This window comes from Lepus europaeus, chromosome 10, assembly GCF_033115175.1.
Source record: "Lepus europaeus isolate LE1 chromosome 10, mLepTim1.pri, whole genome shotgun sequence".
Taxonomy (NCBI): Eukaryota; Metazoa; Chordata; class Mammalia; order Lagomorpha; family Leporidae; genus Lepus; species Lepus europaeus.
The window spans coordinates 9,534,307-9,561,531 of record NC_084836.1 but is presented as its reverse complement, the minus strand read 5'-3'; the positions used below and the strand labels follow the sequence as shown (position 1 = coordinate 9,561,531).

Below are 27,225 nucleotides of genomic sequence, written 5' to 3'. Positions count from 1 at the left end.
TTAACCCTACACCAGAGCCTACATCTGGCCCTGAGGATATTTTCCCCTTGTGTTTACAGGAATGAAAAGACCCGGCTGGACTCTACTGGGACTCATTACAGGACTCCTTGTTATTGTCGGTATTGTTGCCATTGTTGCTATTTGTGTATCTTATCTTCTCTCTATTCGCTCTTCCCCTACCACATTTCCTGAGGGCTCACTGATTAACCCCTCTGAAGGGCCCTAACAAAATGTCCCTCTTCCTTGCTCTCCTGATAATGGCAATCTACACCATCCATTGGGCTCCACCAGTCTTTGCAGGGTTTGACAACCCTCAGGCCATTCAAAAACTCCTTCAACAGCATAACCCTTGTACCTGCTCGGGGGGCATAACAGTATTACTCCCACAAACATCAACCTCCTATGGATCCCGAGTCCTCAATCGTAAGCCTCATTTTACACATGACTGTGGAGATAAAACTGCATATCGGGCTGCCACAGATTCCAAATGGCAGTGTACTCTCAAACCTAAACTAGACTCTTCCCGCCCTGAGGATCAATGCCCATCAGAATGCAATAGTACTATCCACTACTCTGTGCACTCCTCCTGTTATACTCAGTATCAAACCTGTAATGAGGGGAGTAAACATTTATTGTTTGCCACTATAACAGGAGATCATGGGGGAATATTTGGAGGAGACTTATCGTCTTCACGCCTCAGCTCTCCTCCCTGCCCCCCTAAGGGACAAGTGGCCTGCTGGTACCCTGCAGCCCCTGTGGGAGTGTCTGATGGTGGTGGCCCTCAGGACACACTTACCAGGTTAAAAACACAAAAGATGCTCGAAACCGCATTCGAAAGCCTTTATCCTTCTCTCCAATACCACCCTCTGGCTAACATCCGATCTCGAGGAATGGAAGGCTTAGATGCCAACACCGCCGATATCCTCACCGAGTCCCATAAATTACTTAATATCTCTAACCCCTCCCTTGCAAACAGCTGTTGGCTCTGTCTGCGCCAGGGACCCCCCCTTCCTCTTGCCGTATTTTTACCGCTTAATAGTACCTCTATGTTTAATGATTCCTCTAACGCTCAGCCTACACATCCCTTTCCTGTTCTTCCTTACCCAGCTGAAAACATCACTTGCCTTTATAAACCTCCCCTTAATAATTCCTTTAATATTGATGTAGGCCTCGCTCCCTTTTGTACAGATAATGAAACAATAGATTTCCCTCTTTACGCCCCCAATTCCACCGTATTTGTATGCAAGGATAATTTAGCCTATACTGTCCTACCAGCAAATTGGAGCGGTAGTTGCGCACATGCTACGCTTTTCCCCAATATTGAAATCATTTCGGGAGATACCCCTGTTCCCATCCCCTCCTTTGATTATATTGCGGGGCGACCGAAACGAGCTGTTCAATTTATTCCTTTAATAGCTACATTGGGAATCTCCTCAGCGATGGTTACAGGTTCAACAGGACTAGAAATTGCGGTCCACAAATATAGACAATTGTCCCAACAGCTTATTAATGATGTACAAACCCTATCCACCACCATTCAGGACCTTCAGGATCAAATTGACTCCCTAGCGGAAGTCGTTCTCCAAAACCGTAAAGGCTTAGACTTGCTTACTGCCGAACAGGGAGGTATTTGTTTGGCTTTACAGGAAACATGCTGCTTCTACGCCAACAAGTCCGGCATTGTTCGTGATAAAATCAAAACACTTCAAGAAGACCTGGAACGTCGTCGACGTGCCCTGGCTGAAAACCCCTTCTGGACTGGATGGAATGGACTGCTTCCCTATTTGTTGCCACTTCTAGGCCCCTTTGCTGGAATACTTATTATACTATCTGTAGGTCCTTGTCTCTTCAATAGACTCGTGGCCTTCATCAAACAACAAGTAGACAATTTGGCAGCCAGGCCAATTCAAATACATTACCAGAGTCTAGCCATGCAAGATCCCATGGAAACTTATCATCCCCTCTCCGGCCAATAAAGTATAGCCAATAAGGTCACGGTCCTTTCAACAGCTAACCTTCCCCCGTTCATTGCTGTCCAGTCGGGAGCCCAGGAAGGGCCCCAGGCCTATCAATAAAATGAGCAGTAAGCCAATGACGGGCACCTTCCCGTACCCACACCCGCCTAAGACAGGAGTCCTTGGGGACTGGCAAGGATATCCAGCGACGGGTAAGAGGTGTTAGGGTTTCGGGTCGATTCCTAAGACAGGCACTGCTCGTTCGTCAAACTTGGCCTAAACCACAGCTATCCTTCTTAAATTGATAAAGAAGGGAGATATGTCAGGGACCATGCAGTAGGTGGCCTTACCTCTTGGTAATAGAAAAACCTGGCGTGTCAGATAAAATGTACTATAAGCCATGCGCCTGTAACCGCCCTGCCCCCCTCCCTAATCTTGTAGAAGCCATGCGCCTGTAACCGCCCTACCCCCCTTCCCTAATCTTGTAGCTTCCCGTAACAGGGCCCCTTCCCGTAATAGGGCCCCGCGGGTTTTTCTTGATTGCGTCAGCACTGCAGTAGCGAAGACAAGCCCTTCCTCTTTCCCATGCCTCAATGATATATAGTGAGCAGTTCAAAAAATAAAGTTGCAGCTTGATCAGCACTTGTCTTGCTGCCATCCTTGTGTCTCCTGCCCCTCTCATTTCTCCTTCTAGGTACTCGACCCCAGTTGCTGTCCCGCGGGTCGGGACAAAGTTGATTGTTGATATCACACAAAAGGGCACGAGGCCGGCTCCGTCCTTGGGAACAAAACCTGGGCCGTCCCCTGCATCGTCAGCTGCAGCCCAGAGCCAGCTGCCCCCTTCACCTGGGACAAGCCTCTCCACTTTGCCACAGTCCCCACCCCTCCCTATGGTGTCCCTAACTTGGGCCCACTTCGCTTACCTGTCCGACCTTGGCAGGGCTCACGACGACAGCCCCTGCTCTAGGCACCCCCATGGGCCCACCCCGAGCGCCACTCAAACAATAGGCACCGCTCAGCTCATTTCACTCTCACAGCACGAGGTAAGCGTGCCCATTTCACAGATGAAGAGACTGACATTCAGCATGCCTGTGTCAGTGTCCAAGGCCACGATGAGGAAGGGACCAAGTGGCTCAGCCAGGATTTGAACCCAGGCAGCCTCGCTCCGAAGCCTGAACTCGGGAGCCCCCGCGACCTGCAAATAGCACACACTGGGCTGAGCACGGAGGGCCATTTTCCATGCTAATCAGTGAGGTTCTCGCCATCAGAGAAACTAAAAAGACCAAGGCCGGCCACACGGGCCATCTGCCCCCAAGTCCGTGGTCCCCCGAAAGTCACACCACCAGAGACCGAAGTTGAAGCTAATAAGCAGGGTCGTTTTTATTACGAGTTCGAACTCGGGCCTCTCAGTGCCTCCAGGAGAGGAAGCCCCCCGAGAAGCCCCGAGCCCAGTTCTTACAGAGTTTTTATTATCATGTACAAGCAAGTGTTAAGGAGATGCTGTAGATCAAGTTGACATTTCTGATAAGTCCCGGCATCGCAGCTGCTGACTCCGGGGTAGTGGCTGGTTGTTATCTAAAGCTTTGAACCCTATAGGTATAGATAATTACTTTACATTCCTGGACCTGGGTCAGGGTAGGGTCACATCTGGCCAGATGGAGGGAAGGGGAGTGTACAATAGCGAGTGCCAGGAATGGGCAGCGGTTCAGGTCGTACAATAATCAATATAGTTACTGGATTACTTAGCTCAACATCTAACATAATACATATTATAAAGTCTAGCATTGCTTCTTTTTACTAATGGTTGCCTAACAAGCTAACGTGGTTACACTTTAGGTTACATTGAAATAATGATAGCACTAGTACAATGGATAATAAAAGCATAGTAAAAGCTGGTTGTGAAGGTGCCTTCTCACCTGCCCAGCCCTTCCCTTGCGGAGCTGGCGGTGCTGACCGAGGAAGGGGTCCCTCTCACAGCCCTGCAGTGATTGGCCGAAGGACAGCACGAGACCCAGGCCCAGCCAATCAAAGCCTTCCCCTGGCCATCTTTTCGGCTGGTCCCCTCTGGGAAGTGTAGGTGATTTAATATAACCCCGGGGCAGGGCACACCGGCCCTCTGGTCTCTGGCATCCACATCCCTGGGCCAGCCCACCCCGGACTTTGCTGGAACCAGGCCGGGAAGACCCAGTTCCAGTGCAGGTCCGAGCGGCATTTACCGAGAGCCGGAAGTGGACGCTTGGACTCTCCGTCAGCGCTATGCCGTCGGATCACCGCCGCGGCCATGGGCTGGACACGGCATCCTTGGGCAGCTGCTCGCTCCCTGGGGAGCCTCGGGACTCTTCCCAAGTTCTCTGGTGTCAGGGAGCGTTGGGAGGCGCTTACGGGGGGCCGGGGTGGGGGGCAACCCTAGAAGTGACCTTGACTATGACAGGTGCTTCCTGCCCTTGACCCCCAGCCCCGCCCAGCTTCCTTCCGTCCCACTGCCAAGGTGCAGACAAGGAGAGCCACACCTGGGGGAGATCCAGCACCTTCGGGGAGCCCTAGTGCGTCAGGTACCCCCCCCCCCAGAGTGCGAGAGGCGGGGCTGCTCTCTGCCAGCCTTCCCCACGCTGACCCCACCCTGAGTCTTTGAGAAACAAGAACTCGGAGAAAATTCTGAAGGGTCAGACTGCAGGGGTGACTCATCCCTCATCCCCTCCCCCCATCCCCCCACCAACCGTGTGCACCACACCCACTTCCTGCGGCCCACGTGGCCTGGCTGACTCAGCCCACGCGCCTCTGAGGGTGGGGGTCTTTGGTCTTGGCACAGAACCAGGCTACGAGAGCATTGGCCCTGTCCTCCCTGTCCCTTGGGGACGGGCAAGGCGGGAGGTGGGTGCCACTGCCCCTCCCTGAACGCTTGGAGCGTGGTCTGAGAGAGCAAAGGGACAATGGGCTCGGCGGCCAGGCTGCTCAGGGCCCGAGCTTTGCCTCTCCCGGCTGGGCGACGCTGGACAGTGACTTACCCTCCCAGCACCCAGGGCGTCCCTGGCGGTCTGGTCGCACGGTTGTCCTCTGCCTGCTGGGCACCCAGGTCTCAGCCTCCCACAGGCACAAGGCATCAGCCCGGCGGCTGGCACACGCAGCTCAGACCCCGCCAGCATTCCTGCTGGTGTCGGCGGTGAGAGCCCACTGCACGTCCAGAGAGAGGGGGAGAAACAGAGCGAGAGCGAGCGATCTTCCTTCCGCTAGTTCACCGCCCCCTCTCCCCCCAGCAGCCACAATGACCAGAGACTTGGCCAGCCCCAAGCCAAGATCCCGGAACTCCATCCGAGTCCCCCACGTGGGTGCAGGGGCCCAAGCATCTGGGCCATCTTCTGCTGCTTTCCCAGGCCATAGCAGAGAGCTGGATTGAAATGGAGCAGCTGGGACATGAACCGGCGCCCATATAGGATGCTGGCACCACAGGCAGAGTTTTACCTGCTACACCACAGCATTGGCCCCTATGAGCCCTTTTCCACTGCTATAATAAAAGACCCAAGGATGGAGAACCCATGAAGGAATGAAACTTTCACGTGGGGCTTTGGCAGGACAAGGGCGTGGCCCTGGCGGTGTCTCTGGTGAGGGCCCCGTGGCAGGTGCATCCCTGTGGCAGGCGGGCTGGGGAGTGGGGGTGGAGAGATCGCGGCAGTTGACAGGAAACCAGAGCAGGAAAGGCCCCAGCCCGAGGAGGAGCCAGGATCCTGGCAGAAGCACACCAATTCCCGGTGACCATGGCCCGCCAGCTCCACCCCTGGCCGATCCCACCTCTTCCCACCGCCGCCGTGCTGGGTACCCACCCTCCAGCTCAAGAGCCCTGGGGGCCAGCTCAGGACCATGGGAGCAGCAGGACCCGCGAGGGTGGCACTCACAGACCTGCCACGGAGCTCTTTGCCATGCTGGCAACCGTGGCTTTCCCCACACTGCTCCTTCTGTGTGGGCCACAGTGTGCCGTGTCTGGCCCAAATGCGTGGAGTAGAATCGAGCTTACCATGGGGATCATGTTTAAGTCTCCTGCAAAGCTACCTGGAGCTACCCGATGCCAGGGGAGGAGGCGGCGCGGGCCCCAGGTCCTGGGCACGCTGGGCTGGGACGGCAAGCGTTTATCTAGCACCTGCTACAGGCCAGGCGTCTCACGCGACCGTCGCACTCCGTCTTCTCCAAGGTCCCACGGTGAGTGTGGTTGTTCCCCTCGCGCGGGTAAGCAAAGCGAGGCTCCCCGAGGGCAGACAAAGCCATAGGCCTGAGTTCATCCGGGTCCTGAGTGGCAGGGCTGAGAGTCGAGCAGCCGAGCCTGGCCCCGCCGTCCGGATACTGCGAGGATCGACTGTAGGGGCCCGCGTTGTGGTGCCACAGCTTGGGACGCCTGCACCCGTATGAGAGTGCCTGGGTCCCCGCTCACCCTCCGCCTCCAGCCCAGAATGTGACCCTGGCAGGCAGCAGTTGATGTTCAAGAACCTGAGTTCCTACCACTTGCATGGGAGACCCGGATGAATATCCCAGCCCCTGGCTATGGCTGGCCCAGCCCTGGCTGGTGTAAGTATTTGGTGGAGTGAACCAGTGGATGGAAGATATTTCTCTCTGCCTCTCTCCCTCTCTCCCTCTCTCTCTCTCCCACCTCCCTCCTTCTCTGTCACTCTGCCTTTAAAACAAATACACAAAATTAGAAGCCTACAAAGTTTAAAAGGAGCAATGGTAAACGAACTTCAGATTTGATAGTGAGTTTCCTAGCAGCCTAGGGGAAAAGGGAAACTGAACATATAACCAACTGGTCACTAGACAGGAACAAGTCAGGCATTTAATTAAAGGGCAGCAAAGCATACCCTTCCTAGCACTGAATGGTCTTTTATCAGTGGGAGTTGAACGAGAGCTTCGGGGTGGGACACACGGGGCCCAGCCAGGAGGACTAAGCAGGCTGACCCTTTGGTTTGTGTGTGGGGACCCCCCCGCAGGATGAACACCACAGCCCCGGGAGAACGTTCTGTTCTCAGAGCGTGTGGGCACACGTGTCTGTGTGAGGCTCCCCGTGGCTCTGTCCCCTCTCCCGTCTGTGTCATGGGCTGCTACCTCCCTGCTCGCACCCCGAATTCTAACTCCGCAATGCCGGCTTTAGGAAGTGCGGCCACCTCGGGAGCCTGCGCAGGAGCCCCGGGCCTGCCGTACTTCCTCCCCGCAGGCAGGGCTGGGCGGGGCGAGCAGGAAGAGGCCTCTGCAGGGGCGAGGTGACGCACCCTTGCCGGGCTGGCCGAGCAGCCGAGGGTCAGGGGCAAGGCGCTGCCCCCGGGGCCTCAGCATGGACCTGTGCCACCCAGGTAAGCACCTGGGCCCAGGCCCTGCAGGCCTGAGCGCCCTCTGCCGTGGGGCGGGGTGACGGCGCCTGCCTTGCAGGTCCTGGAAGGAGCCGGTGGGTCGGGAATGCACTTGACATGGGTGGGACAGGCGGGGCAAACACGAGCACTCCCGGGGCTCAGGCTGGGCCGCAGGGGCACGAGTTCCCACCCTCGGGGGCCCCCGCTGCAATGGGGGAGACAGCACACGGCCACAGGTCATGTGGCATATGTCACTTTACTGTCACATAAGAAAAGTAGGGCAAGGACGATGGGAAACAGGGGAGCGCCCCCAGCAGAGCCCTGAAGTGGGGGAGGGGATGATCCGCAGGGGGTTCTGGGACAAGAACATTCTGGTACAAGGCTCAGAGCTGCTCGTTGCGACGAGGCTGAGGATGGCGGCTGTGTACGGGGACCCTGCAGCCCCTTCTACCCTTGGGGGCGGCTGAGGAGAGGCGCGAGCCTCCCCACACCCAGGGCGGTGCGGGGAAGACAACAGGAGGCTGGGACGCTGGCAAGGGGGGACAGGGCAGGCTCACGGTCCTGGGGAGCGGAGAGAGGGACCAGGGAGAGGGGGAACCAAGTACCTCCACCCGGTCCCAGAATGTCCCCGAGGCACCTGCGATGCCGCCTGGCAGGAGCCACTCAGGTCCCGGGGCCAGGTGACTTCAACCTGACAATGAAGCCAATGGGGAGCGTGGGCTTGGGGTCCCGACGCCCAGGGCTGTGTCCTGCCTGGCTGTCCCGGGGGAAGGAGACTCAGGCCATGTGGCCAGTAAGTGGCAGAGGGACGAGAACCCAGGAGGAGAGAGCCCCAGGTTGGGGGCAGGGGGAGGAGCCAGAGCAGGTGAGTGGGGTGGGAGGAGGGGTCTCATCTTCGCTTCAGGCTGGCCCTGGGGGGTGTGGGTGGGTGGCAGGTGCAGGCCACTGCCTGGTTGGCTCGTCCTCTCGGCCATTCACTCGATGCACACTCCTCCAGGGTGCTGTGCCGAGCGGGGTGGGGGGAGTGGTGACCCAGCTATGGGCCGACCCCTGAGGGAGCTCCTGGTCCAGGGTGTTGGGGTGAAGGGGGCAGAGGGAGACGCTGGTTCTGCAGGGCTCTGACCCGGATGAGTCAGTGGACACAGCCACAGAGTGTGGAAGGAAGCAACTGTCTCCAGGGAGGCAGAGGAGATCTGGGTAGACTTCCTGGAAGAGGGGGTAGGGGAAGTGACAGCCCTGTGACCACCTGAGCCTTGATCAGACTCCTCGGTGGGCAGGACACTTCCCCAGGCTGAGCCCAGACTCGCTGCCTGGAGGTGGCTGCCCTTATCCACCTGACCTGCAAAGCAGGGGTGAGCCGAGGCTCGGACAGACTCCCCCATATCTGGCTCAGGATCCGGCCCTGCACATGCCCATGGCCGGGATGGGTCTCTCCCACCTCCGTCTTCCCAGAGCCCACCTGGGACGTGGGAGAGCAGCTAGGGCCCCGCCCCTGGGGCTTAGGTGGTTGGGGACACGTCCAGGCCAGGAAGCCCCGAGGTGACCGAAGGCGAGCGCTGGCTGGGCGGCCGCAGGTGCAGGAGGCCACGGCCGGTTAAAAATAGAGGCATCTGCAGCGGGGGAGAGGAAGCCGCGGGCGGGGCCTCCGGGCTGGGGTGAGCAGCAGCCCCCCGGCCCCCAGCGCCCTCCGGCCCGGGGCCTCTTCCCAGAGGGCGCCAGGCTCGCACCGCCCGCGGCCCTGGAGGGGGAAGTCAGGCAGCTGCCCTGGCAGGCGCAGCGACGTCTAAAATTATGTCACAAAAGGGAATTGCAGAGGAGCCGGGCGGTCGGCGCGGGCATGGAGCAGCTGCAGCCCAGGGGCGCAGGGGTCAGGGGTGCAGAGGGGCAGGGCGGGGCTGGGAAGGAGCATGGGGGGTGGGGAGGAGGCAGCAGGGCTCTGCAGGGGTGCTGGTGTGTCTATTATTATTGCAAAAAGGTGCGTCTCCCTCAAAATCCGAGGGCGCTTCCAGATGTTGGTGGAGGGGCGGGCACTTGGCCCAGCGCTGGGTTGGATGCAGGCTGAAGTGCCCGCTTCCCGGGGCAGGTGTGTGGCGTGGCGGGCGAGCCCCACCCCATCCTTCCAGTCCCAGCTCCTCCAGCCCAGCCGGGGGCAGCAGCCACGGCTCAAGCGGGGGTCCGGGCTCCTGGCTGGGCTGTCGCTGGCCTTAGGGGAGTGACCCAACAGATGCAGGGTCTCTCTCTCTTGCTCTCCCCCCAACAACAACAACAACAAAAAACAAATGTTTGGTTTTTTTTTTAAAGACAAGAATTTTAAAAAACATTCCCACACCCCATGTCGGAGAGGCTGGATTCCCCAGCTCTGGCTCCTGGCTCCCGCCTGGGAGGCAGTGGCGATGGCTCCGGTAGCCGGGTCCCGCTGTCACATGGGCGACTCACGGGTGGCCGTGGCCCAGTGGGCCCGGAGACGGGCACCATGGCAGCTCCTGGCACCAAGTGCCCACGCTGGCACACAGGTGCCACTTACCTCCACGGCAGGAGAAGGGGTGAGAGTACGGACTTTGTTATCAGCCCTCCTGCCCCGCCCAGGTCCTATCTTGGCTCAGGAACCTTGTCCCTGTGCCCCCGTGGCCGGGTCCCCTCAGTCCTCCGAGCCCCAGTTTCTGGGGATGGGCACTCAAAACCTCATCTCCCCACCTGACGGCAAGGACACAAGACCACCCCACGGAGGGCTCCTTTCCCAGGCTCCCTTGCTGCTGGGCGTGGCCCATGGGGTGGGAGGCGGCGTGCAAGGCCACTTCTTGGCTGGGCAAATACACGAATAAGTAACAGGCACGGGAGCCAGTGCGGAGGAAGGGGTTCTGGGCAGGGCGGGATTTGGCACAGAGGTTAAGGCGCTGCCTTGGGTGCCCACAGCACCTTTGTGGTTCAAGTCCCGGCTCTGCTTCTGATCCAGCTTCCGGCTAATGCTCACCCTGGGAGGCCACAGGTACTTGAGGGACCCGGATGGAGGGCTCGCCCAGCCCTGACTGCTGTGGGCATTTGGGGAGTGAACCAGCAGACAGGAACTCTCTCCATCTGTCTCTTCCTTTGGAGTAAATTTAAAAAATTACTGAATTTTCAAAAATGGTTTAAAAAGAAAGGGAGCCCAGGCAGGGGTAGGCGCCTGCGGCGGGCATTTCCGTGAGCATTTATTACCTGCCAGGCTCTTCCCAGGTGCTGGGGTGGAGCACTGAGCGAAGAGCCAGGGCAGCGAGCCAAGGGAGAGACCAACGTGCCCGACCCCGGCAGGAGGTGGTCAGGGACAGCTGCTCGGAGGAGGTGGCCCCTGAGCCGAGGCTGGAGTGGAGAGGGTAGAGGAGTCGCAGGGTCTGCAGGGAAGAGGCCGGGGAGTGGGGGCGGCGGGGGCGGCACAGAGCTCCTTGTTCTCCAGACCCGGCGGCGCTGAGCAGCGGGGACTTGGAGGAGCTGCAGCGCATCAGATGGCACCGCGAGCAGCTGCTGGAAGACATCCAGGTGCGCACCCACCCCGCACTGGCCCCGGGGCGGGCTGAGCCCCCCGTGCCCCCTGCAGCCCACCCCACGGGCCAACACTGGCGCCTGCTCCCGTGCCTCCCACTCACCACTGCACCCGTGCCCCGGGGCAGGCTGAGGTCCCTGGTGCCCCCACCACAGGCCAACACTGGCGCCTGCTCCCGCGCCTCCTGATCACCCCAGCACCCGTGCCCCAGGGCGGGCAGAGGTCCCTGGTGCCCCCACCATAGGCCAACACTGGCGCCTGCTACCACGCCTCTCATCACTCCCCCCGCCGGCCCCGGGGGCGGGCTGTGGCCCCCGGTGCCCCCCCCCCGAGTGCCAACACTGACGCCTGCTCCCGCGCCTCCTGATCACCCCAGCACCTGTGCCCCGGGGCAGGCTGAGGCCCCCGGGGCCCCCACCACGGGCCAACACTGGCGCCTGCTCCCGCGCCTCCCATCACTCCCCCCGCCGGCCCCGGGGAGAACACCGCAGGTGCAGGGTCCCCAGGCACTGCCCAGGCCTGGGCTCAGCTGCCAGGCTCCAGAGCGGACCCAGCGTGCGGGGCAGAGGCAGTCTGATTACACAGCCCCGCCTGCCGAGACGCCCCCCCCATCCCCGCTGCGTGTCCAGCCCCATAAGCCTCGCCCAGCTGCACCATGGGCCGGGTTCCTATCCGGCTGTGAGGCCTCAGTCAGGCCCCACCCCTCCAGAAACACGGAGAGGGGGCCGGCCCTGGCCAGGTGACCCTCAGTGTCCTGGGTACAGCGTCTCAGCGCATCAGGCTCTCGGTGGCCGTCCTGGACCGGCCTGGATCCCTCCCCAGGCCTTGCCCTCGCAGGTCCCTCTGCTGGGACTCCCCTCAGCTCCTCTTGCGGCTTTGCCTTAGTATTTCATTCTCAAATGCCACCTCCCCCTGGAGGCTGCCCTGAACACCCCCAGGGGCTGCAGCTGCTGTCCCCTCCCCCACGCCCAGAAACTGAAGGTTCCCAGGAGAGGCGAGTCACGAGTCCAGCTCCCCTGCACCGTCCCCTGAGCCTTGCTGCACAACCATGTCACTCGCCCACGACCACCCTGCCCCAGGAAAGCAGGCTGCTTAGCCCCACAGAGCATAGTAGATGCTCAGTCGACGGCCGATCCACATCTGAGGGCTGGGGAAGCCACTCTGTGACTGGGCCATGACCACCCAGACAGGAGCTGCCAGGCCCGACGCGGGCCCTGAGTCCCAGGATCGCTCCCACGGCCAGCATCCCCTGCCCTCCCCCAGGTCTCCAGGGCACTGCCGGGTTCTCAGGCCGCCCTGCACCTGCCAACTCTCACCCCAGCAGTGGCGATGGCTGGGACCGGGGGCCAGGGGACTCCTCTGCCCCGGGTCCCTCCTCCAGGTCAAGGAAGCAGGCTCTGGGGTCTGCCTGGGGGGTGCATCCTCCCATCTCCCCAGCCCGCAGTGTCCTCTCTTCACTGGGATGGCAGCGTCGCTGGGAAGAGGGCCTGTGCCTGCTGTCCGTCCAGTGGGAGCCGTAGACTGGGGTGTGGGAAGGGGCTGGTCCCAGAGCCAGAGCGGGGACAGAGGAGCCAATGGGGAGCTGCGGGCAGAACCCGAGCAGGGGAGGGGCGGGCTCCCAGGGACAGGGTGGAGAGGGGCAGGTCTGATAGAGCACAGGAGACCAGACCACAGAACAGGGCAGAGTCAGGCGGGCAAGGGGGAGGGACGACCTCCCACCAAGATAAGAGCAGATGGCTGGGTACCCACAGAGGCCGAGGGTCTGGCCTGGGAGCCGACAGAGGTGAGGGCCCCGGGTCAGAGTGTGGGAGGGTCTCACACCGGGGGGTCCTGGCCTTACCCTGCTCACTCCCCTCCTGGGGACCCTACCCCCCTACAGAAGCTAAAAGAGGAGATCGAAGAAGTGTTTGCCCAGATCGACTGCTTCAAGAGCGCACAGGAGAGGTGAGGGCTGCCTGGGGGGCCCTGGAACCGGCTACGGGGCCCCTAAGGGCGTCACATATCACGCACAGCCAGGGGGTCGGCATGGGCCCTGAAGTTAGGCCGCAGTGAGAGCCCACGTCCAGACAGAGCCTGGTCCTCCCACCGCACCACCCTCCTGAGCCACCCTGGCCGGGCCCTCATCAATGGCCAGGAACGTGGTGGGATGGGCAAAGGGGAAGGGGAGCTCAGCCCGGGGCACAGGGCGGGGCAGGGGAGGACGGGAGCAGGACCAGGGCCCGGGTCCTCGCCCCACTCAGCAGAGCCAGGGCCCCCGGCTCACCCCTGCTATGGGAAGATGCTCACTGGCTCTGTGACCTGAGGCAGGTCCTCCCCTGGTTGGGCCTCAGTTTCTCCATTTGTGCAGAGCAGTGGCTCCTACACAGCCTCCTGGGGCGTCAGGGCGCTGTTGACCATGGACAGTGGCCCAGGGAACCCACCCCTGCCTCTGCCACCCCTGGGCCTCCACTTCCAGCCCCTGCCACCAGCATACACACGTGCACACACACACACACACACACGGCCCTGTGTCTCCAAGTTTCCTGCTCCATCCACAACAGTAGCAGCACAACCCAGAGCACCCAGTGCCCACTCCTACGGTGCCAGGGGGCAGGGGGTGATGTCACCCCATTTTACAGGTGAGGAGACTAAGGCCGAGAGGAAGTGACTCCCCAGAGGCCAGGGATGGTGCCTGGAGCCCCGCGCACACACCCCACTAACCATCAGGCACCTCCCTGCCTTCTGGTGCAGGGCCCTCTAAATTCTCCCACAAACCCCTGGGGCTTCTAAGAGCAGCAGAACGCTGGTTACGTGGCCGAACACTGGCTGAGGCCCGTGTTGGGGGCTCAGCGCTGTGGAGAGGGGCCCGCCCCTGCATTTCTCTCCCTCCCTGCTTCCAGCAGGGTGTTGGGGACCCCAAGTCCAGCACCCCCCCAGGAGGGAATCTTGGCTGCCCCTGGGAGACCGGGGGGCCCTGGTCCTGAGCTGACGGTTCCCTCTCCTGTCCCCAGCCGCCTGGCGCAGAAAGAGAGGGAGCTGAGCATCGGGCGTAAGAAGTTCAACATGGACCCGGTGAAGGTGGGCGGCCCGCGGGCGGGGGCCCCTGCACAGCACCTGCTCCTTCCCCCCAAGTGACCCACTGCATGGAGGACGGAGCTGAGGCCCTGCAGGGCCCCGGGGCCCCAGGTGGGAGGTGGGGACAGGGGCCTGCGTCTCCTCTGTGGCAGAGACTTCATGCTGGGGCCTTGGTCCCAGCCCTGCCCTCTCTGGTGGCCCAGGGCATGGGGTCAGGGCTGGGCTGCCACAGTCCCCACCCTGCAGAGACAGAGAGAGGAGGGAGCCATAGCAACACAGGTGGGGACAGGGTGGCCAGTGGGCACAGAGCTGCTCTCGGAGTGACAGCCACCTCTGCGCCACTGCAGCCCAGAGTGGCCCGCGCGGCCCCCACCCCTGGCACAGACCCTCGGACCCGCGCACTCAGTGCCGTTCCCCTCCCCCTGGGCGGGGGGCGTCTCTCAGAGCCACCCTCTGGCTGCTCATGGGGGAGTGGTCCCAGAAAGTCAGAGGCCAGCCCCTAAAGTTGGCTGATGGACAAGGGAGACCCAGGTCGTGGGGAGCGGTGCTGTGACGTCAGCAGAGGGCGGAGCAGGGTCCCAGGTGACAGGCAGGGGCTGCTCTCATTTTTTCTAGAAAGAGAAGAGTGGGCTGTGTGGAAGCTTCCACCCCCCCGGGGTGGGGGGCAGGCAATTTCCTCCCCTTTTGATTTAGCTGGATTTTTTAAAAACTTTTATCCAATAGAGATTACTGGTGCAACAAAGCAAAATACTATTTTTAAGTAATATGAATTTTGGGGGAACAAAAGGAATGGCTCAATCATTGAATCTCAGGATTTCGGGTTCATGGGCCCGCCGCTGTGTATCATCGGGGCTGTCTGACCACAGACTACCCCACAGAGCACCTGGTGGAAACCCCAACTCTCTTTGCACACCTCCAGGGACGGGGAGCTCACCACCTTACAAAGGCAGCTGCCATCAGGAGGGGACACAGTGTCCCAGAACAGGCCACGACCCCCCCCCCAGGATGCCTGGCCCCAGGGCTCCCACCCCCCACCCCCAGGATGCCTGGCCCCAGGGCTCCCACCCCCCACCCCCAGGATGCCTGGCCCCAGGGCTCCCACCCCCCACCCCCAGGACGCCTGGCCCCCGGGCTCCCACCCCTCTCCCAGGCCCTGGCTCCAGGTGGCTCACGGGCTCTGTCCTGCCCCCAGGGCATCCAGTATCTCACGGAGCACAAGCTGCTGACCCCAGATGCCCAGGACATCGCCCAGTTCCTGTTCAAGGGCGAGGGCCTCAACAAGACGGCCATCGGCACCTACCTGGGGGAGAGGTAAGGGGCGGGGCCTGGGGAGGCAGGAGGTGGGGTGTGCAGGTAGGCGACAGGGCGAATGGCGCTGCTGAAGTCCTGGCTCCTTAGGGGCCAAGGGACAAGCGCTCAGCCCCTCCGGCTGCTGGGATGGACCCTCACCCATTTGCGCGTTTATGGTAACAGACAGACAACTTTTAGAGCTCCAGGGCCCTTCCATGCCCTGAGTTCACACCAGGGAACAAGACAGACGGAACTCCTGAACGCAGTGCAGGACAGAGATCCCAGTGTGCCAAATACGCCCCAAAACGATGAATTCTGTGAAATGCAAAGAAAGCAGGGGACCAAGGATGGGGACAGCGGGGGTCTCATGGAGAAAGTGAAACTGGAAGGGGACGCGGGCCTGAGCTTGCAGGCATCCGGGAAGAGCATTGCACATGGAGGGAATTGTCCGTGCAAAGGCCCTGGGGCAGAAGCAGCTCACGCACCAGCAGGCTGCTGAGACTGGAAGGGAGTGTGAGAGGGGTGAGGTGGGATGAGGGAGGGTTCTGGGCTGAGCAGGGGCTGATGTGGCCCCTCTGGCTGGACTGAAAGGGACAGGGCGCAGCTGGGCCAGGGAGCCCCAACTCCTTCCCCAGCTCCCCACAGGATATACTTCCCTCCCTGAGCAAGCCGGGAATGCAGGAGGTGAGCAGGGACGCTCCTGGCTTAAGAGCAGGGAGAGGGAGGACGTGAGGGAGGCCTGGTCCCCGTCCCATCACACGAATGAGGGAGCTGGGACCCGGGAGGTCGCGTGGCTTGGGTGGGGTCCCGAGGGCAGGAAGTAGCAGCGGAAGGTTCTCACCTGGGGGGCGCAGCTCCAAAGCCAGAGTGCCCCTCCTGGGCAGGCCCAAAGCTGGTGGGCAGTGAGGGGTGTGTGTGTGCACATGTGTGGGTGTGCGTGTATGTATGTGTGCGAGTGTGTGCGTGTGTGCCCAGTGCATGTGTGAGTCCACATGTGTGCGCAGGGCTCTGCCCTTGGGTGTGACGGGGACAGGGCCGGTGTGAGCAGAGCCCTGGGTGTGACGGGGACAGGGCCGGTGTGAGCAGAGCCCTGGGTGTGACGGGGACAGGGCCGGTGTGAGCAGAGCCCTGGGTGTGACGGGGACAGGGCCGGTGTGAGCAGAGCCCTGGGTGTGACGGGGACAGGGCCGGTGTGAGCAGAGCCCTGGGTGTGACGGGGACAGGGCCGGTGTGAGCAGAGCCCTGGGTGTGACGGGGACAGGGCCGGTGTGAGCAGAGCCCTGGTGTTCAGACCCCAGAAGGGCAGACACCTGTTCCCTCCTCGCCTCCCTCCACCCCGACCCCCTCTAGGAGGTGGGGACCGGCAAGTCCCCAAGTGCACCCCGCCTCCACCCTCCTCCGCAGGGACCCTCTCAACCTGCAGGTGCTCCAGGCCTTCGTAGACTGCCACGAGTTCGCCAACCTCAACCTCGTCCAGGCCCTCAGGTGAGGGGGGCACACGAGGGGGGCTGGGGCGGCAGCACCCACAGGGGCGGGAGCCAGGAGGACATGAGGAGCCAGATGTAATGAGTGGTGGCACCTGCCGCCCGAAGCTCACTCCCCAAGGACACAGGTGCACAGAGCTCATTCCCTGAGGTCACAGGTGCAGGAGCTCACGGGTGGAAACCCCTGGCACAGCTGTGTGCTCACATGCACTCCTCCCACCTCCTCCCGCCGCGTCCTTGCTTGGAGAGCGGTCCCAGATTCCCCAGCCCCATTCCAGGGACAGAGCCGTGGGGGCTGGAATAGGCACAGCGGCTTGGCCGGTGTCGCTGAGCGCCCTGTTCCTCCCCAGGCAGTTCCTGTGGAGCTTCCGCCTGCCCGGCGAGGCCCAGAAGATCGACCGCATGATGGAGGCGTTCGCAGCCCGCTATTGCCTCTGCAACCCGGGCGTCTTCCAGTCCACAGGTGCGGGGCCTGGGAGCCCAGGCTGAGGGCAGGTCCGTGCCCGGCCCTCTGCTGGGTGCTCGTCCGGCTCAGGGGCCTCAGGACAGGGTCTTTGGGGGGGGAGGCAGAGAATGAGGGCCCAGCGGGCTCGGGTAGCAACAGCTCTGGTATCTGCAGGCAGGAGCCATGAGCCAGCTGGTCCCTGAGGGCTTCTTGGAGGTGGCACGCTCTGCATAGGGTTTCAAGGATGACTAGGAGTCCTCCAGGAGTTTAAAGGAGAGAGGCCTTGTGGGCAGCAATTTCAATTTCAATTTTTATTTATTTATTTTTAAATTTATTTGAAAGGCATAGAGGCAGAGACAGACAGAAATGCCATCCACTGGTTGTTTCCAGATTCCTGCAGCAGCCAGGGCTGGGCCAAGCCACAGCCAGGGGCCTGGAATACAATCTGGGACTCCCATGTGGGCTGCAGGAACCCAACGCTGCCTCCCAGGCATAACTGGAAGCAGAGCCGGGCTCAGACCCGGGCTCTGGCGGGGGAGCAGGTGTCCCAAGCAGTGTGCGGACCCCTGGGCCAGCTGCTCGCCCCAGAGCTCAGTTTAAACAGGGGCCCAGCAGCATGGAACTGGGCACATGCGGGGTCCCAGGCACAGAGGAGACCCAGAGGGGGCGGTCCCCACACGCTCCCCCGCAGAGCTGACCCGCGCCTGTGGGGAGGCACCGGGAGGCAGGGAAGGGCGGCCCCGGCCCTGTGCTGGCGGAGCGGGCACTGAGTGTGGCCTGCACACGCACAAGTCGTCTCTTCCTCACAGCTCTGCGGGGCACCGGCGGCACCCCGCCCTTCCAGAAACAGAGAGCACAGAGACAAGAGAGCACACAGAGACACAGAGAACACACACACACACACGGAGGGCACACACACAGAGAACACACACATGAAGAACACACAGACACGTGGAGAGCACACAGACACAAAGACACACAGAGAGAGCACACAGACACACAGAGAACACACAGACACACGGAGAGCACAGAGACACATGGAGAGCACACAGAGACATGGAGAACACACACATGGAGAGTACACAGACAAACGAAGAGCACTCACACAGAGAACACACAGACACGCAAAGAGCACAGACACACGTGGCACAGAGCACACTCCTCCTGGCTGTCCGCAGCCAGCCGTGGACAGCCCCCCTCCTCTGTGTGTGTCCATCAGTCACTCTGCTGCCTGCCTGTTTGTTACCTGTCAGTCCCCTGAGTCTCAACAGCCCACTCGGGCAGGACAGGGCAGGCACGCAGCGAGTGCGTGTGGGCAGGAGGGAGTGTGAACAGCACCAGTGACCCTGGGTGTGGTGTCACCTTGTGCCTCAGGTTCTCCATCTGTTAAATGGGAGTGCGAAGAGCACCCGCCTTGTGGGCCGGGAATGCACAGTACTTAGTGCAGGTCAGCCTCAGCAAGAGGAAGTGGGGCTGTTATCAGGGGTGGGGAGGGGGAGGGAGAGGGAGAGAGGGGGAGACAGAGAAATGGAGGGGGGAGAGGGGGAGGGAGAGAGAGAAGGAGGGGGAGAGGGAGGGGTAGTGGAGGGAGAGAGGGAAAGAGAGGGAGGGGGTAGAGAGAGAGGGAGAGGGAGGGAGGGAGAGAGAGAAAGAGGGAGGGAGATAAAGAGGGAGGGAAGGAGAGAGGAAGAGGGTGGGAGAGGGAGGGAGAGAGAGGGAGAGAGAAGAGAGGGAGAGGGAAGGAGAGAGGGAGAGGGAGCCATGCGGGGGGGGGGGGGAGAGGGAGAGAGGGAGGGAGGGAGAGAGAGAGGGAGGCAGAGAGAGGGAGAGGGAGATGGAGAAAGAGAGGGAGGGAGGGAAGGAGGGAGGGAGGGAGAGGGAGAATCAGGACCTTTGAACATCAAAGGTAACCTCCTATGTCTCTGATGGGGATGCCGAAGGTCAGGGAGGTTGAGTATTCCCCAAGGCCAAGGTCGGAGAGCATAAGGACTTCCCAAGGTCAAGGTCAGGCAGGCTAAGGCCTTCCAAGGTCAACCAGAGAGTGCCATTTCCCTGGCTCTGGGTCCCCCGGGGCCCAAGTACCCCACCAAAGACCCAGCGCAGCCTCGCCTCCCCCACCCCCTAGCCCGGGCCGGCTGACTAACAGAGCGGGAGCCCCGCCAGCCGCACATTGCCCGGACCGGGGGCGCACTCTGCGGGAGGGGGCTTCGGTGGGGGTAGAACGGGAAGGGTGACCCGCCGCCCGCCCACAGACACCTGCTACGTGCTGTCCTTCTCCGTCATCATGCTCAACACCAGCCTGCACAACCCCAACGTCCGCGACCGGCCGCCCTTCGAGCGCTTCGTGGCCATGAACCGCGGCATCAACGGGGGCAGCGACCTCCCCGAGGAGCAGCTGCGGGTAAGAGGGGCCCCGCCGGCCCAGCGGAGGACAAAGTCAGCGCGGGCTCTGCTGAGAGGACCCGCCCAGCCCAGCGACCATCCTGCGACCCACCATCATAAACAGGGTGGTCCCTGAAGGCCCTTCCCAAACTAGCCTCATGTTGCTCCCACCCACAAACTGTGACACACCTCCTCCGGGAAGCCCTCCCAGATTGAAGCCTCCAGGAGCCCCTGGGCAGCCATCACTCTCTCTCTCTCACACACACACACACACACACACCAACAGGGTCTCCTTGTTGGACACTAAGACGCCTCCGGCTCTGCTCGCCTGCCTGTCCTGAGTATAAGTTCAAGTCCAGGAATGGAATAGGCCCCCAGGCAGCCCCCACCCCTGCCACACTGTGCCAGGCCCTACACCCAGCCAAGGGCCCCGGGTGTGACTAACCACAGTTCCAGGCCAGCAGGGAAGGTGACCCGCATGTGAGTCACAGCCCTGGGGAGCCCTGCGGTGCCAACTGCGGCACAGGAGCTCTGGAGATGCTGGGGGCAGGGGCAGGGTGGCACCCTGGAAGGCTCCACGGAGGAGGTGACTTCTCAAAGGAGCCTTGAAGGTTGCATAGGAGTGCTCCGGAGGAGAAATAGGGAAAGGACATCCCTAGCTGGGAAAGGGAGAGGCAGGCGGGGGGCTGGCTGAAGGGCGTGGCCAGGGCTCCCCACGACAGCACGGGGAGTTTGCCTGGTTCCCGTGGGAGGCCCAGAGCCCAGTGCAAAGGGAAGCACAGGAGGGAGAGCCCGAGAGCCTGGCTTGAAAGCGGGTCGGCGGCTGCTGTCGCAGGCCCTGCCTGAGGGGCAAAGACCCTGCCCAGCTCAGCCCCTGCAGCCGCCTGTCCCCAGAGCTCAGCCAGGACCCCGTGCCCCAGGCGCCAGTGTGAGATCTGTCCCCTGGGTCCTGGCAGGGCCGCCCATACAGCCAGGGCTTGGGAGCAGCTCGGAGCTCAGATCAGACCCCGCGAGCAGGCTCAGCCTGCGCATGGCCTTGGGTGACGGTGCCTTGGGTGACACCCGCGGCCTTTGTCACCATGAAGCGGGACACACCAGCTCCAGCTCCAGTGCCTGGGACGTGAAAGCTCCCGGGCATCGCGAACAGCCCACGCGGGCAGCCAAGGGCCACCGTGCACTCCGCCGGCCCTCCGTGAGCCCGTGCTGGTGCTGGCGCCGTGCCCCATAGATGTCTTCCCCATGGAGCCTCTGTCCCTCGCGCCGAGGGTGTTTGTGGAGAGCTGGAGTTCGCCAGCTCCCTGTGCCCCACTCGGGAGCCCTGAGCTCTCAGGGCCATTGGACCTTGGTTTCTACCGCTCCCGGAGAGCCAGAGGATCCTGGTGGGAGTCTCGGGCTCGCCCAGACGCAGGCGCAGCACAGGATTTCCTGACCCGGTCCGGTTCTCATCAGCCCAGTGAGCTGGGCAGTTTGGAATGTGGGGACCTGGGCAGGCCCCTCCGGAAGCCCAGCGCCTCCTGCCGAGCGTGGCAGGCAGTGCTGGGCGATCCGGTACCGGGGTCCCAACCTCGCCCCCAGGGTGGTCCCAGCCCGGCTGGCGCACCTCCAGCCACCAAGAGCTTGTTCCCCTCCAAGGCTGCTCCTTCCGGGTCTTGGCAGCTCTCACTCCAGAAACATCCCCAAGGACAACCGACATCTCCCCCGGGGACCTCACTGTCAGAGCCTGGCCACACAGGGGTGTACAGGGGAGGGGGAGCCTCCCAGGGCCGCAGTCAGCAGTCCACCCACCCCTCCTCCCTGTGGTGCACCTGCTTGGCTCAGCTGCATGGCACTGAGGGGGGCGGGGCTCCCCTTCCCGGGAGTGGGAGTGGGAGGCCCTGACTCTGGCAGCTGGGCCCCAGAGTGTGTGTGTGTGTGCGCGCGTGCAGCGTGCGGCTTACATGTGTACATGCACGCCGTGTATGTGTGCGTGTGAGGTGCACACCCGTGCTTGCTCCGCCCGGCTGTAGCAGGTCTGGTTGTGGGAGCAGGGAGCAGGAAGGGTCTGCCCCGAGGGGCAACCCGACCGAGGCCCCCGGGGTCAAGCCCAGGCCTCTGCCCCTCTCCTGCAGAACCTCTTTGACAGCATCAAGAGCGAGCCCTTCTCCATCCCCGAGGACGACGGCGACGACCTCACTCACACCTTCTTCAACCCGGACCGCGAGGGCTGGCTGCTCAAGCTAGGTGAGAGGCCGCCAGGCACGCAGCCGGCACCCAGGCTCGCCGACACACACACAGACACGCCGACACACGCTCAGACACACCGACACACACTCAGACACACCGACACACACACACGCCAACACACGCTCAGACACACCGACACACACTCACACACGCCAATGCACACTCAGACACACAGACATGCACTCAGACACACCGACACACACACAGACACGCCAACACATGCTCAGACACACTGACACACACCCACACACGCCAATGCACACTCAGACACACCGACACACACTCACACACACCAATGCACACTCAGACACACAGACATGCACTCAGACACGCTGACACACACTCAGACACACCGACACACACCCACACATGCCAATGCACACTCAGACACACAGACATGCACTCAGACACACCGACACACGCTCAGACACACCGACACACTCACACATGCCAATGCACACTCAGACACACAGACATGCACTCAGACACGCCGACACACACTCAGGCTCGCAGGCGCACACACTCAGACACGCCGACACAACTCAGACACGCCAACACACACTCAGACACACCAACACACGCTCAGACATGCCAATGCACACTCAGACACGCCAATGCAGAGACACACTGACACACACTCAAACACACTGACGCACGCTCAGACACGCCAACACACACTCAGGCTCACAGATGCGCACCCTCAGACACGCCGACAAACACTCAGACACACTGACGCATGCTCAGACATGCCAATGAACGCTCAGACACTCTGACGCACACTCAGGCTCACAGATGCTCACACTCAGACAGGCCGACACACACTCATACACGCCGACACACACTTAGGCATGTGGGCACACGCTCCTGTGTGCACAGGCACACAGCTGACACTCAGGCGCACCAACATGCATGCTCAGACAGGCTGACACACACTCAGACACACCGACACACACTCAGGCATGCCAACGCACACTCAGACACACCAACACACACTCAGACACACAGACATGCACTCAGACAGGCCGACACACACTCAGACACACCAACATGCACAATCAGGCACACAGGTGCACACTCCTGCACGCTCAGGCAGCATATGCGGGCTCACCCTGCAGCCTCGGGGTGGGGGGCAGTGCCAGGTCTCCTGACCCCCAGATGGGCAGTCTACCCACCCCGCGCCCCACCCCCTGTGCTCAGAGGGAAGGGGTTGGGGCGGGGGCTGCTCTGCAGGTGGGGAGCTGAGGGGCAGATGGGTGTGGAGACAAAACTGCAAGTGCACGTGGTTTCCCTCCCCAGAGGGATGAGGTGGGGCTCCGTTCAAGACCTGCTCTGTGCAGCTGGGGGCTGGGCCCTCGGACCTTTCCACGTGCCCCAGGCCACAAGTGGCAGGTGCAGCAGGCAGAGGGCCAGGTGTCCCTGACCGGGCAGGAGCACGACAAGGGAACTGCAGGACCTGATGTTCCCCCACCCCCCACACACACACACACTCCCGGAAGCTTGCCCTGTGGGGGGAGGGGGAGACATGGCCTCCAGAGCCATGTCCTACTGGAGCAGGGGGCCTCGGCCAGAGCAGCCTACCTGGTGCAGTGTGACACCAGATGCCCACGGGGTCCTCACGTCTCCAGGCCCGCGCCCCACACAGCTGCCCCGGCCCACAGGCTCAGGCTCTGAAACCAGGACCCCGGGTTCGAGTCCCCAGAGCCTCAGCTCTGCTCCGGGACTGTGGGCGGGCGCCGCACCTCTCTGCCCCTCAGTCTCCTCACCTGTCAAATGGACTTAGCAGGGCAACAGCAAGATGGAAGGTTCAGCCCAGGGCCAGGCAGGGGCCGGATGGAGCGGGAGGAGCCGGGGGTGAGTCCAGGAGTGACAGCAGCCAGGAGGGGCAGGCAGGGGTCACTGTTGCCAGGGCCTGCTCCTGGGGAGCCCCAGGCCCGGGAATGTGGGAGGGGCTCCGCGGGAGCAGGCGGGGGGCTCACTGTCAGGCTCTCGCAGGGGGTCGTGTGAAGACCTGGAAGCGGCGCTGGTTCATCCTGACCGACAGCTGCCTCTATTACTTCGAGTTCACCACGGTGAGCAGGGGCCACACCCCCCGCCCCTCCCCAACCCACTGCTTCCCGCACTCCTGCTGAGCGGACACCCTACAGAGCTTGGGACCCTTCCAGCTCCCTTGGTCTGCCTCCATGACCATTTTACAGATGGGGACAGCTGAGGGACAAGGGGAAGCTCCCCATACCCTGCCGACAGCCTTGAAAATGGGCACAGTCCCCTGTGGGTCCAAGTTCATATCCTGACCTTGGCCTTGAAGTTCCTCCCCCCACCCCCTGCCTGCAGGACAAGGAGCCGCGGGGAATCATACCCCTGGAGAACCTCTCAGTGCAGCCCGTGGACGACCCCAAGAAGCCAGTAGGTGCTGGGCTGCTGGGAGCCTTCCTAAAGGGGGCGTGGCTGGGCTGGGCCGGGCTCTGCTGGAGGAGGCTGGGCTGTGCCCACCACGCCCTCCAGATGGGGCCCTGGGCTCCGGGAGCGGGTCAATGTCACCGAAAGGGCTGTGACACTGGCTGGGTGACCTGAAATGTTACCCCCACTTTGGAGCCTCGGTTTCCCCTCCTGTGCCACGGGGTCGGGTGGAGCCTGGTGTACAGGAAGAGCTCAGTGGGGGGGGGGGTCACCAGTGCCTGGGGGGCGCGCTGGCCTCCCTCCCCTCCCCCGCTGCCCTGCCCTCACCCAGCCACGCCCCCCGCAGTTCTGCCTGGAGCTCTACAACCCCAGCTGCAGGGGCCAGAAAATCAAAGCCTGCAAGACGGACGGGGACGGCAAGGTGGTGGAGGGCAAGCACCAGTCCTACCGGATCTCGGCCTCCAGCGCCGAGGAGCGCGACCAGTGGATCCGGGCCATCCAGTAAGGGCAGTAAGGGGTGGCCCAGTGGGGGCGTGGCTCTCCGTCACTTCCCAGAGGCCCCCACTGCTTTCGGGTCTCACAAAGGGGGCTCGCTAGGCAGGGGGCCAAGTCCCAAATCTCCCTCCTGCTTCAAGAACACAGCTCCTCCCCATAACCCATATTCCATGGGCCCAGCGCCCTGCCAGCTCCCGAGACACAGGGCAGGGAGAGACCAATGTCCTGGGGCCAGCGGGAGGACCCGGTGCAGTGATGCTCGGAGCGCCCTGGCCCAGCACCTCGTACTTAGCAAGAGTGCTCCCATCAGCATCACCCTCCCCTGGAGGTGCAGAGAGGAGCTTCTGGGGGAAGGACCGCTGGGGACAAACACAAAGGGGCAGGCCTGCCTGGGCAGCACCTGGAGGCCAGGTGAGACCGGGCCGTGGGAGAGGAGGCTGCAGAGCATGGCAAGGCCATGGGCACGTGGCAGTGAGCTCTGGTTGCTCCTGAGGGCACTGGGGAGCCACAGACTGCTAAATGGGCAGGGGTGTGGCCAGGTGAGAGAGGCCACAGAGCAGGCACCGGCTGTGAGGTGGCAGGATGGGGCCACACAGCTGCGGATGGGCAGAGCCGGGCTCCACCCAGCCTCTCCCCACTCCCTCCCAGAGTCTCCAGTGGGAGCTGGAGAGGGGTCCAGGGCACCTGGGGGCAGAATTCCCAAGACTCAGCTCTGGATCCGAGTGCCCAGCCATGGGCCAAGGGATCAAGGCCCTGGCTCAGGCCCTGTTGGCATCATTTGGCCTCTCCCCAGCCATGGAGCAGCCCCACGCCTCCCTAGGGTTCCCATGCCCCCGCTTCGAGCCCTGGGAGACCCTGTGCTGGCCGGTCCAGCCCTGGAAGCCGCCTTTCGCGCTCTCATTGTAGGGCCAGCATCACCCGCGTCCCCTTCTATGACCTGGTCTCTGCTCGGAAGAAGAAGATCGTCAGCAAGCAGTGAGCCTCCTGGGAGGCGGCGCTGGAGGCCAGTGTCCTGCGACCCGGTGCCCTGTGGTACCTGGAGCCCCACCTGCTACTCCTGGCCACTGATGCTTCCTTCTCCCTGCACTGCCTAGAGCTGACTGTAGGGGGCGCACTGCTCAGGCGGGAGACCGGGAAGCCCAGAGGCACAGAGCCCACAGCCCCAGCGGCTGCCAGGGGGGACTCCCAGCCCACTACAGGGGAGAGCGAGGCCAGCAGCCCGAGGGGGCCAGCGCCTGCTTTCTTCTGGGCTTCCGTGTCCTCAGCTCCGAGCTGTCTGTCCTCAAAGCAGGAGGGGCGTGGGGTCCCTGAGCGCTTCCCGCCTCCAGCCAGCCCCTCCTCCCGCTCAGGACATCTGCAGCAGCCCCTCCCTGCCCGAGCAAGGACCCAGACCCCGGGACAGGACCCAGGAGGCGCCAGGAGCCCAGCTGAGACGCGCCGTGCACCCTCGCCCAAGTCACTGCCACTTCTCTGGTTCTTCCAGAGTCTGGACTAGAAAGGCCGCGGCCCCTGCACTCTGTTCCCCGAGCGAGGCCAGCAGGAGGGGAGCAGAGCAGGCACCATCCTCAAGGATGTGCCCCTGGCGGGGAGAAGCAGACAGGAGCCAGCGAGGAAATGACACAGTGTGTCCCCAACACAGACCGAACCCAAGCAAGGCAAGATCCACAACCCAGCAGCCAGGAAAAGAGCCCTGTGGGCTGTGACTACCTGGAGGGCTGCCTGGAGGCAGTGGCCCAGCCAGCAAGTGTGACACAGGGCCTGTGGTTGGGAGGCAGAGACCCTCTCACAGCTTCCCTGCTGGCCCACTGGCCAGTGATCCCAAGGTGGTGAGGGGTGGCCCGGGGTCCCGGCACCCTGAGACCCCCTGCAGCAGCATTGTCAGAATAGAGAGCGAGCTCCTTCCCCGGGGCAGGCAGCTCCGTCTGGGAGAGCGCCACCCGCAGGAGGCCCTGTGAACAGCTCCTTTCTCCTCCCCCACGGAGGCCTAGGGAAGCCTGGAGGGAAATGCCAGGCCAGGGGGCAGGAGGCAGTAGCCTGAGTGGGCGAGTAGAGCGGGCGGAGCCCCGGGAGGAGAGCAGGTTACCAGGCAACCACATGCACACACACACGCATGCGCACTCCCATGCAGAGACACACACAGAGACGTGCATACATGTGGAGAGACAGAGATGCACACGCAGAGACACACGCAGTGATACACACACACACACACTCTCCACGGGGCCAGGCTGGAGCAGGGCCTCGTGAGGGGTGAGATCCCCATGTCTAGAGGTGTGCAAGCCCCTCATGCCACCGCCCCGGAGGACCGAGCTGGGCACCTGCAGGAGGAGCTCTTGCTGGACACGCAAGGACGGCCACAGGCGACCCCACGTGTGGAAGCACAGCCGGGGGCGGCAGCAGGGGCACTGGGCGGGAAGCAGCCCGCCTCTTGCACACACTGGCTGTGTGCCCTGAGCCCGCCCCCTGCCCTCTCTGGCCACCGAGGACAGGGAGGGCCAGTGGCTTTCTGGGTGCAAACAGCTGAGTGACAGAATAAAGTTCATGATCCAGTTCATGAGGGGGCTCTGTCCTTGACCGTGTGTGTCCACCAGGCTCAACCTCACTCGGGCCCTGCCCCCATCCCTTCCGGGTAGAGAGCAGGACACCAGACAGGGAC

The 27,225-nt window shown here is 62.3% G+C and overlaps 1 protein-coding gene across 1 annotated transcript; it reads left to right on the top strand.

The window, feature by feature from the left end:
• The first annotated feature begins 7,223 nt into the window (after positions 1-7,223).
• On the top strand, positions 7,224-26,907 carry CYTH4 (cytohesin 4). Its single transcript, XM_062201969.1, has 13 exons — positions 7,224-7,285; positions 10,713-10,795; positions 12,679-12,743; positions 13,790-13,856; positions 15,046-15,164; positions 16,548-16,628; positions 16,978-17,090; positions 19,325-19,473; positions 21,563-21,674; positions 23,670-23,746; positions 24,009-24,080; positions 24,421-24,575; positions 25,476-26,907. The coding sequence occupies exons 1-13, from the start codon at positions 7,267-7,269 to the stop codon at positions 25,546-25,548; spliced, it is 1,185 nt and encodes a 394-aa protein (XP_062057953.1). The 5' UTR covers positions 7,224-7,266; the 3' UTR covers positions 25,549-26,907.
• Positions 26,908-27,225: the final 318 nt, after the last annotated feature.

Bases quoted from the DNA above. Each gene is read 5' to 3' on its own strand.
- CYTH4 (XM_062201969.1), top strand. The intron at 17,091-19,324 runs GTGCGGGGCCTG...GCCCGCCCACAG, and splicing joins GGGCGTCTTCCAGTCCACAG to ACACCTGCTACGTGCTGTCC. The intron at 21,675-23,669 runs GTGAGAGGCCGC...AGGCTCTCGCAG, and splicing joins GGGCTGGCTGCTCAAGCTAG to GGGGTCGTGTGAAGACCTGG.